The sequence below is a fragment of the Aedes aegypti genome, chromosome 2, assembly GCF_002204515.2.
Source record: "Aedes aegypti strain LVP_AGWG chromosome 2, AaegL5.0 Primary Assembly, whole genome shotgun sequence".
Lineage (NCBI taxonomy): Eukaryota > Metazoa > Arthropoda > Insecta > Diptera > Culicidae > Aedes > Aedes aegypti.
The window spans coordinates 194,533,041-194,544,800 of record NC_035108.1 but is presented as its reverse complement, the minus strand read 5'-3'; the positions used below and the strand labels follow the sequence as shown (position 1 = coordinate 194,544,800).

The 11,760-nt window shown below is 40.2% G+C and overlaps 1 protein-coding gene across 1 annotated transcript; it reads left to right on the top strand.

Annotated features, from left to right (window-relative positions):
* The first annotated feature begins 3,013 nt into the window (after positions 1–3,013).
* LOC5573000 (zinc finger matrin-type protein 2) lies at positions 3,014–9,649 on the top strand. The gene is made up of 3 exons (XM_021843568.1): positions 3,014–3,110; positions 3,172–3,448; positions 8,794–9,649. The coding sequence occupies exons 2-3, from the start codon at positions 3,343–3,345 to the stop codon at positions 9,267–9,269; spliced, it is 582 nt and encodes a 193-aa protein (XP_021699260.1). The 5' UTR covers positions 3,014–3,110; positions 3,172–3,342; the 3' UTR covers positions 9,270–9,649.
* Positions 9,650–11,760: the final 2,111 nt, after the last annotated feature.

The following is an 11,760-nucleotide window of genomic DNA, read 5'->3' as shown; positions in this document are numbered from 1 at the left end:
AGACTCGACTTGAAGAAAACCATCGTATGCATACATTATATATTAACACTAGGTATAAACGTGTTTTCTTACTCATTATTATTATTTTTTTTTATAGCTTAAAACTTATTAGCTTTTAGGTACTTTCCATCCCTCTTTTGTTCCTCTTGATATGTTGTGGGATATGGGGGCCCATCTTAATCCTATGGCTAACGGGTGTTAGCTTTTCCTTCAGACATTTCTTCAGAAATGCAACGTCCTTTTGGGTGCTTACGATGGATCTCTTCAGGTCGATGAATATACTGTGCTCCGTCCGCTTGGTAGCCATGATGATAATAAATCTTCGAGCTGTTTAGTAGAATACCTATAAGTATATGAAAAAACCGAATTTAGTACTATACCATTTAATTCCACTAGAGTTTGTATCCTTTGACAGATACGTGTATTTCGACCTCAACTGTAAGGCCGTCTTCAGTGTCGTGTACTAGACTCGACTTGAAGAAAACCATCGTATGCATACATTATATATTAACACTAGGTATAAACGTGTTTTCTTACTCATTATTATTATTTTTTTTTATAGCTTAAAACTTATTAGCTTTTAGGTACTTTCCATCCCTCTTTTGTTCCTCTTGATATGTTGTGGGATATGGGGGCCCATCTTAATCCTATGGCTAACGGGTGTTAGCTTTTCCTTCAGACATTTCTTCAGAAATGCCACGTCCTTTTGGGTGCTTACGATGGATCTCTTCAGGTCGATGAATATACTGTGCTCCGTCCGCTTGGTAGCCATGATGATAATAAATCTTCGAGCTGTTTAGTAGAATACCTATAAGTATATGAAAAAACCGAATTTAGTACTATACCATTTAATTCCACTAGAGTTGGTATCCTTTGACAGATACGTGTATTTCGACCTCAACTGTAAGGCCGTCTTCAGTGTCGTGTACTAGACTCGACTTGAAGAAAACCATCGTATGCATACATTATATATTAACACTAGGTATAAACGTGTTTTCTTACTCATTATTATTATTTTTTTTTATAGCTTAAAACTTATTAGCTTTTAGGTACTTTCCATCCCTCTTTTGTTCCTCTTGATATGTTGTGGGATATGGGGGCCCATCTTAATCCTATGGCTAACGGGTGTTAGCTTTTCCTTCAGACATTTCTTCAGAAATGCCACGTCCTTTTGGGTGCTTACGATGGATCTCTTCAGGTCGATGAATATACTGTGCTCCGTCCGCTTGGTAGCCATGATGATAATAAATCTTCGAGCTGTTTAGTAGAATACCTATAAGTATATGAAAAAACCGAATTTAGTACTATACCATTTAATTCCACTAGAGTTTGTATCCTTTGACAGATACGCGTATTTCGACCTCAACTGTAAGGCCGTCTTCAGTGTCGTGTACTAGACTCGACTTGAAGAAAACCATCGTATGCATACATTATATATTAACACTAGGAATAAACGTATTTCCCCTCCTGAAGAAATGTCTGAAAGAAAAGCTAACACCCGTTAGCCATAGGATTAAGATGGGCCCTCATATCGATAGTACTAAACAGCTCGAAGATTTATTATCATCATGGCTACCAAGCGGACGGAGCACAGTATATTTATCGACCTGAAGAGATACATTGTAAGCACCCAAAAGGACGTGGCATTTCTGAAGAAATGTCTGAAGGAAAAGCTAACACCCGTTAGCCATAGGATTAAGATGGGCCCCCATATCCCACAACATATCAAGAGGAACAAAAGAGGGATGGAATGTACTTAAAAGCTAATAAGTTTTAAGTTATAAAAAAATAATAATAATAATGGGTAGGGAAATACGTTTATACCTAGTGTTAATATATAATGTATGCATACGATGGTTTTCTTCAAGTCGAGTCTAGTACACGATCAGAAAAAAGCGCATTCTTGACCGATTCCTTGCAGGAATTTCCCATGCATCAAGATAGGCCGAAAAATTACTTGTCAGCAGCGAATCAGGCTTTAAACTAGTTTTTCTCAAAGAGGGTACTTTTTTACCCTTTAAGCTAAGTATGCTGTTTCGCTCAAGAAAAGTAAAGAAATTGCTTGATTGAAAGGGTCAAGAAATTTCCTGCAGAGAGCCCCCTTTGAAGTGACATTTCTTCTGAACTGCGTACTGCGATCAGAAAAAAGTGATTTTCTTGACCATTTCTTGGGAGAAATTTTCCACGCATCGAGATAGGCGATTCCTTTTCTTGTCAGTAGCAAACCGGCCTTTAAGCTAGGTATGCTGTTCAGTTCAAGAAAAGTAAAAATTTCTGGTCAAGAAATATTCTACAGTGAGCTTCATTTGAATTGACATTTCTTTTCGACAGCGTACTGTGATCAAAGAAAAATGCTGTTCTTGAGCATTTCTTGCAAGAAATTTCCCACGCATCGAGATAGGCGATTACTTTTCTGTTGAAGTGCATACTTTCCTTTAAAGGGTACTTTGATCTTACAGTGTAGGCTCATGAGCCTCTGTACGAGCCATACATTCTTTTGTTCTTTTGACTTTTACTGTGCGCCGTGTATTGGTGCTGTCTCGCTCTCTCTCACGGGCAACTTGAAAACAGGGCGCACAGTAAAAGTCAAACGTTTTATGGCATGCATGGACTTATCCACGGTCTTCTTTTATTGTCGATTTCCTTTTTCTTTTCCACTCTAAATGCGGGCCATGTTTACATAAAATGACATTCGGACCAACACCCGGTGGAAAATTTTCACCGAAAGAACATGAAGTGAATGAATGAGCCTATGCATGCTATAAAACGTTTGACTTTTACTGTGCGCCCTGTTTTTAAAATGCCCGTGAGAGAGAGCGAGATAGCACCAACACACGGCGCACAGTAAAAGTCATGAGAACAAAAGAATTTATAGCACGTACAGAGGCTCATGTGTAGCAAAATCGTTCATTTTCTGCAAACACGGCCCGCAGTAAAGGTTTTTTTCCCGCTAGAAGTTGCACCGTGACGTTATAGCTTGACGATTTGTAGTTATCACACCCCTGTGAGCATTGAACAAGTCGAGAACGGCTCACATCTCCTATGATCAAATTTGACAGAAGAATCAACAGCCAAAAGAGAATCGGCGAGGATTAAAAGGGCAGTGCAAGGTAAACGAAACCCTATAAACAAATTTTTTGAAAGTTTGTCGAAGAATTTTTTGATTTTTAGTTCTTGCTGCACGATTCAATACCTCTTATTACCATTATACCACCGATAAATATACGTACAAGTGGAAGAGTTTCTACGCAAAAGAGATAACCTTCAGGCCACCGTATTGGACCGGAAATCAATCAACAATCGCCGCAGCACAATACAAAATAAGCCAAACTCGATTTCAAGATGTCGATGCGTCCGGATGATCATCGTCGAAAGTGGGACCGAAAGGAGTATGAACGCTTAGCTCAAGAACGGCTCCTGGCCAAAACATCAACCGCCACCGAAGATGGTGAGTATCTCTGGGGTGATAGGTGTTTAACCTTTGCGTCCCTGACCTATTTTTCACAATCAAATTTTCGTGATCCTTTGACTCTTAATTTCCACAGTTTTCATTCGATTCCAAAGAAAATTTAACACAAAACTATTCAAATTTTATGAACTGTACTGGGAAGTCAAATCACACAGTAATTTCCAGATTTATACGGATATCCCATAGGGTCTGTCCAGAGGTCATTTGGGATATTTCCACAATTATTTTGCACAGATCTAACAACTAATGATTTAAAGTTCAGTAAATATAGTAAATTGTAACTGAACATTAAATCATTAGTATATTCCGACTCTCTGAACTCGTTTGGAATAATTGTGTGGAATCTTCCCAGTTTCCTGGGGCTTCAATTGGGGATCAGAATTTGATCAGCACAAACCATCTCATACGATACCATGAAGGCCCCATACTCTGCGCACTTAAGGCTTTTCAAATTTCAAACAGCTGAAATTAATTGAAAACAAAACACAATACTCTGAAATTTTGGGAGCAAATACTTATTGATCTTATGTATAAGGAAAAAATATAAAAGCTTCACTAAGTAATGATTTACATTGCAAACTTTTAATTTTTCTCAAGGGTGTCCGTGTTTCTAACTCTGTGCACTCATTTTTGCAATGCTCCTTATTCTGCCCATTTAGGTTCCTAACTCTGCGCACTCGATAAATTCTTTATAACAGTTGAATTATTTTACTAAAAGCATTACTAGCATTTAAACTCTGAATAATCATTTTCTTGCTTTATACGGCTTTACGTCCCCAGTGGAGCGTGGAATGTCTCTAACATAGAAATTTACTAAGTGAATTGAATTGTATCTATAATTCAATCCATCCATGATAATTACTGTTACTGAATGCCATAAAGTGCAACTCTCAAAATAATCTAAATCATCATTAGTTTTCTCAAATCTAAACCAACATACAAAAAGGGTACAAACTACGTCTTTTTTGCGTTCACCCTTGGCATGTGAAGCAAATTGGGTATGACTGTTTATGTATTTTCACTAGAAAATATAAAAACCAAATTGTCTTTGGTTCGGTTCGGGTTTGGTATTAAATAATTGTCTCGGATTCGGGTCGGATCCGGGTTTGAAGGAAATAAATAAGAACCTGGTTCTGGTTTGTTATATGTGAAACCCGAACGTTTCTACTAAATACGAGGAACAGTTTAAGCAAAAGGGTATATCCATTCTTGATGCATTATTCATCACTCAATCGAGAAGTATCGCCGCTCTGTATAAGCGTGACGTAATTAATGAACGATTCCTATTGCAGATCGATAACAGTTTATTGGCTTTTCTATATAGCAAATACGATTAAACCTCGATGTTCCATTACTCGATATTGACTCGTGTAACTATACAAAAAATCGAAATTATTTTATTGCGTGGTTAGGGAGCATTCAAAATTTACGACCATCGTTCAGGGGAGGAGGAGTCCACGAAAATGTGACAATACATGCATTAAGTATTGTTGTAAAAATCGCGACAGGGGATTGAGAGGACGGAGTGTTAAAATCCTTGAAATATTATGGACGTCAATCTTCCCTTTTTTTTCCTCATCTGTAGAGCCTTTTAACCACTACTTCCATTACTTAGGAATATTGTGGTATGACCCATATTTTATTTGGTCTATTACCCTATTAGGACTATCTTGCCAAATTTCTAAGGGCTCTAATAATTCTTTTCCAAATGCTAACATTATTTGATCAAGCAATGCTCCGCAGTTGTAGAGTAAATGCTTAGCAGTTTCGTTCTCAGCTTGACAAAAACGACACTCAGAGGATTGGATTTTTCCTATATTTTTAAGATGATACCTACTTGGACAGTGACCGGTCATCAGGCCAGTTATTACCCTAAGATTTCCTTTATTAAAATTCAATATAGCCAGGGCTTTTGTTAGACTGGGTTTTATAAATATTTTCGTTTGCTTGGATGTATCCGTGGCGTTCCATTTGGATTCTACCATGGTCATTTCCCAATTTTTCAGTTTCATCCTGAGAGTGCACTCAGGAACATCACAGAACGGTTCAGGGCCGACAAAGCTCGAAGCTTCACCCTGTCTTGCTAGGCACCCAGTACAATGAAACTTCGTTCCTACTGGACAATTGATTCAGAGAAAGAATGCATTCCCACACTAACTTTGATCTACATGTGAATGCCTTTAGAGCATTCAAAGCTGCTTGACTGTGCTTGACAGCTGCTTGAGCATTCAAAGCTGCTTGAACACAGTGGGACTGCGCCCCATAGCGATTACCTTGCTGGTTCCAGGACCGAAAACTCCAGCTCCAGTATTGTCGCCCATCTTTGACCCGTCGGTATAAAATACAATAGAACCTGAACGTAAACTTGGCCCACCAGAATCCCAAATATAGCGGCTTGGTTTAACCACTATAAAGGGAACATCATAGTTGGTCTTCGTTGTCATCCAATCTTCTATTGTTTTCATATCTGAATTCAAATTGAATTCCTTGATGATCTTCATGTGCCCAATCAATTCACCATCTAGTAGTTTTTTATAACGAATTAACTGCAAGGCATTTCTTGCAGCTTGCAGTTTAATGAATTGATGCAAAAGCAGTTTATTAAGAAGGGCATCCAAGGCAACCGATGGTGTACTTTTCATTGCCCCTGTCAATACAAGCAAGTCTTTGCAACTTAGCCAGCTTCTTCTGAGCTGTTACCTCATTTGTCTTGGGCCACCATACCAGTGAAGCATAACTTATTTTTGGTCGGACTATTGCTGAATAAATCCAGTTTACCATATTAGGTCGCAGTACCAAAGTTTTTCCTAGGGCTTTATTGCAGACCTATAGGGCATTAGTACCCTTACTTATGACGTTGTTCAGATGAGAGTTCCAGTTCAATTTCTTATCCAAAGTAACCCCAAGGTGTTCAACTTCTTCCGAAAATTGAATTTGAACTCCATTCAAAGAAGGCTGTATAAGCTTTACCTTTTTCCTTCTGGTAAAAGGCACGATAGTAGTTTTTGAAGGATATACGTTTAACCTCTCTTTCCTACACCATTTGAGAGTAATGTTTAACCTTGATCTTTTAAATTTCTAAGGAGTTCGTCTACTACAAGAGACCACAGTAAGGACGATAACACTCCTCCTTAAGGACATCCCTTAGTAGATCTTATAGATATTTGCGCACCTCCTAGATCAGCAGAAATTGTCCGATCCTTGAGCATACTCATAACCCATTCGATAACACTTTTATCCAAGCCCCTTGCTTCCATGGCTGATCTCATAGAGCTATAGGATGCATTATCGAATGCTTCTTCAATATCGAGAAAAGCAACCACGGCTATTTCGTTGGCTTCAAGAGATTTCTCGATTTTATTTACCAGCGACTGCAGCGCCGTAATGGTAGATTTACCTGATTGATACGCATGGTATTTACAAAGAGGCATTTCTATTAAACTTGTTGACTTGATGAAGTCATCAACTATTTTTTTCCATTGTCTTTAAAAGAACAGAGGAAATGCTTATAGGTCTATAGGCTTTGGGAGCTGTTTTATTCTTTCTTCCAACTTTTGGAATTTTCGAACCTTTTGCCACGCTTTTGGAATATATGAAAGCGCAACACTTGCTTTGAACATTTCAGTTAAGAGCGGACAAAGCGTCTCTTTTCCTTGTTGCAGTAAGCCTGGGGGAAAATATCATCTTTCCCGGCAGATTTGAAAGGCTGAAAAGAACTCAATGCCCATTCGACCCTCGAAGGCGTGAAGATTTCACAAGCTTTCTGATAGGCATTTATCGACCATACATGTCTTGCCTCATCTGAGACGTGTTCTTCATCCGAATATGGGATCGATTCAGGGAAATGAGTTCTCATCATTACTTCCAGTGTTTCAGAAGAGTCAACAGTATAATATATGCCATCTTCTTTTTTAAGGCTACCTATACCATTTGAATGGACTTTTGAAAGGACTTTGTACAGCCTTGCAGCTGCAGGAGCATTGTTGATGGTTTCACATACCCGTCTCCAGTCCTTACGTTTGGCGTGCCTTAGTTCTCTGTTTTATTCTGTTAGAGCTTTTTTGTATTCAACCCAATCTCAGGTGATCTTTGCTCTATTGAACAACCGCCTGGATTTCTTCCTCAATCCTGCCAGCTTGTCATTCCACCAAGGCACATCCCTGTTAGATTACCTTTGTTGAATAGGACAGCTAGCATGATAAGATGAGACCATTTGGTCAATGATCCCAGTAGAGGCATCTTCCGTAGATAATCTTCCCTTTAGATAATCTTTCCTTACTATGAATGTCCCCTCAAACAATGTTTCAAAGCATTTCTTTTCCATATCTCGAAGGTGTCGACAAGTCGATGGTTAGCTTTAATATTGACTTATGGAGGGTAGATTGTATACTGAAAATAACGTTTTATAACTGCTGCGCATAGTAAGGAACATAGTAGAAAAATGGTTCCTTACAATGCACACTTAAGGTGAAGATCAATCGAAGCCAAACTTAAAATTTTCAAGAGCACAAATCTGGAGAACCGAACACCCGTTTGAACTAGTGACCAATCGATTAAGTTTTCAGCTGAAATGGATGTTTGGTTCTCCAGATTTGTGCTCTTGAAAATTTGAGGTTTGGCTTCGATTTATCGTCCCCTTAAGAAGATCAAAAAAGTGAAGGAAAAATAAGCTGCACTTTACCAGTTCTGATTAGTCCATAAAAAAACTAGTGCCTACGTACTACAAATTTGAAATATATTCTTTTTGGTTCGCTTTAAATGACTTAAGTAATGAGGTACTCCCTTCGCATTCAATGTGGACGTATTTCAATATTTTCAAAGTTATTTTATTATTTTATTAAAGTAATAAACTTAAATTTAAATTAAAGATTTTGATGGATTTTGGCGAAAATGCGCAGAGTTAGGAGCGGTCACGGTTTCTTATCTCACAACATCAATCTAGAGCAGGTAGAGTAGGTTGCAAAAAGATTAGAAATGCGACAAATTGAGGTAGAGTTTGCGAAAAAGTTACACGTCTTCTCGGTGAGAATCGAACTCACGACTCCCTGTTCTCTAGATAGGGCGCGTCACCCCTACGTCACTAGAGGACTCATGGACGCAGAAGTTAACCTGAATATTGATTATTGAGCTAAAATAGAATTCAGTTTAACTTCTGCGTCCATGAGTCCTCTTTTGGCGTAGGGGTAACGCGCCCTATCTAGAGAACAGGGAGTCGTGAGGAAGACATTACAGCCAAAAGACTATGTAAATTTATTTTTAAAAATGATCAGGCACGCGAAGGTGAATGAATTCATTACTGATGAGAAACATAAATATTCTTCCAGAACCCGTCACCAAGGAGTTGCTCAAGCAGCGGGAGTACAAGGTTGACTTGGACTCCAAGCTGGGCAAAAGTATGGTCATTAACAAGAGCACCCCATCGTCGCAATCCGGAGGGTATTACTGCAATGTATGTGATTGTGTCGTGAAGGACTCGATCAACTTTCTCGATCACATCAATGGCAAGAAGCATCAACGCAATCTGGGCATGTCCATGAAGGTGGAACGGAGCTCCCTAGATCAGGTCAAGGAGCGATTCAAGATTAACAAGAAGAAAACCGAGGAAAAGAAGAAAGACTACGAGCTGGAAAGCCGGGTAAAGGAAGCCAAAGAGGAGGAGGAGCGCTACCGAGAGTACAAACGCGAGAAGAGGAAAGAACGCAAACGGAAAATTGAGGAAGTGGAGGAAAGTGAAGCTGGGACCTCGGAGTTGGCCGCTATTATGGGATTCGCTGGATTTGGCGCCAAGAAGAAAAATTAAAGGATTGCGCTTCGTCGAAGAAATGGTATTACTCTGATCACTGGACTCGTTCTACATACAAAACTATGTTAGAAGCAGCTGAATACAATCTCACCAAATAACGTGTTTGATCAATCAACACCTGTAACGGTAACTGCGTATTTCTAGATATCCGTGCAACCAAAACAGTGTGCATTGAACTGTACGGTTTGACGGTCGGAACGACCACAAGAACTGTACGGTGTGTAAACGTCCTAACCAGTAGAGCAACAAAACAACTAATTGAAACAGCTGAATTTCTAAGTGTTTTCACTTAAGTTTACCTTTAGAAGCATAATCTAATATGATGACTTACTGCGCGATATAGATAAATATATTAAATTTATTATGCGACAAATCCACACAATTGTTTAAATTACGTCACTGATGATTGAGCATGTAGTGGGCATATAAGCTTATTATTATCGTATTAAGGTACCTGTTGATTTAGAGATGACCTTCTTTCTATTTTACATTTTTATTTTTCTATGCAAAAATTCTTGTCATACGTCACCAGAATATTTAAATTATTCTAAAATTTGAAATATGAATATTAGATCTTCAATATTGTTTTCAAACTGCATTAGGATGTCATTCATGGACGAGAACAGCTTTCCCGGGAAGCTCACAAGATTGATCAGAGCAACGATGGACGGTGTGCAAAACTGCGTGAAGATCTCGGGCGAACACTCCAGTTCGTTCGAGTCTCGGCGGGGACTACGACAGGGCGACGGACTTTCGTGCCTGTTGTTCAATATTGCGCTTGAAGGTGTCATGCGGAGAGCCGGACTTAACAGTCGAGGCACGATTTTCACGAGATCCGGACAATTTGTTTGCTTCGCGGACGACATGGATATTATTGGGAGAAAATTTGAAACGGTGGCAGATTTGTTCACCCGCCTGAAACGCGAAGCAACAAGAGTCGGGCTAATGGTGAATGCGTCGAAAACAAAGTACATGCTGGTTGGCGGAACTGAGCGCGACAGGACCCGCCTAGGAAGCAGTGTTACGATAGACGGGGATACCTTCGAGGTGGTGGACGAGTTCGTCTACCTCGGATCCTTGTTGACGGCTGACAACAATGTTAGTCGGGAAATACGAAGGCGCATCATCAGCGGAAGTCGTGCCTACTATGGGCTCCAGAAGAAACTGCGGTCAAGAAAGATTCACCCCCGCACCAAATGCACGATGTACAAAACGCTCATAAGACCGGTAGTCCTCTATGGGCATGAGGCGTGGACTATGCTCGAGGAGGACTTGCAAGCTCTTGGGGTTTTCGAACGCCGAGTGCTAAGGACGATCTTCGGCGGCGTGCAGGAGAACGGCGTGTGGCGGCGAAGGATGAACCACGAGCTCGCCCAACTCTACGGCGAACCCAGTATCGTGAAGGTAGCTAAAGCTGGAAGGATACGCTGGGCAGGGCATGTTGCAAGAATGCCGGACAACAACCCTGTAAAGATGGTGTTCGCCACGAATCCGGTCGGAACAAGAAGGCGTGGGGCGCAGCGAGCTAGGTGGATTGACCAGGTACACCAGGACCTGGAGAGCGTGGGTCACAGTCGAGGATGGAGAGAAGCGGCCATGAACCGAGGGAATTGGCGAAATATTGTTGGCGAGGCTTTATCAAGATAATTGATGTAAAGCCAAATAAGTAAGTAAGTAAGTAAGTAGTAGGATGTCATTGTATATTGTCGGGCGTATTGTAGAGCTCCATCTTCGTCGGTCTTGGGCGGTACTTCTAAAAGTGTGCCGAACATTTTAGAATTCCCAGGTCCATTTCCACTACATACAGTCAATGTGTTCGTGACCTTCGTCGAAGTTGCCAACTTTTGCATAGACAGTGTGGGAGTGGTGGAGGAATCCCTGGGTTGGAAGAATCCTTGGAGAAGCTCATAGAGGAATCCATGAAGGAATCATTTGGAGAAGCTTCTGAAGAAATCCTAAGAGAAACTTTTAAAGGAATTCCTGGAGAAATCTGCGAGAACTTCTGGAGGAAACCCTGAAGCAGCTCTTAGAGGAACTCCTCAAGGAATCTATGAAAGATTTTCCGGATGAATCATTTTGGAAATCTCTGGAGGTATCCCTGAAAGAACTCTTAAAGAAATCCTTGACCACCAACCTTCGCAAACAAATTTGAACCAACAGCAGCAGCTTTTTCATAATTGTGTCGCCCACATGTACCTGGGTTCCTTCAGACATTGGCGTAAATGAGAGAGGCCTGAACCCTCCCACAATCGGACTTGGAAGAATTCCTGGAGGAGCTTTTGAAGTTTTCTGGCTCTGGCACCATATAGTATTCTGACAGAATGACACCAAAAATTATGTTAACATCCAAAGATATGTCCAGCATTTCCTGGGGTGACTTGTTGTATTGTCGTCAGCTGTTTTACTTTTTTCTGCAGAAAAGTATACAGTGCCCGAAATTCCTATAAGCGCATGACCATTTTTCACCGGCACATGTAGTATGAAAGTC

Excerpts from the sequence above, each read along its gene's own strand:
- LOC5573000 (XM_021843568.1), top strand. The coding sequence starts at position 3,343 with ATGTCGATGCGTCCGGATGATCATCGTCGAAAGTGGGACCGAAAGGAG. Across the intron at positions 3,449-8,793 it reads ATCAACCGCCACCGAAGATG|AACCCGTCACCAAGGAGTTG; the intron begins GTGAGTATCTCT and ends ATATTCTTCCAG.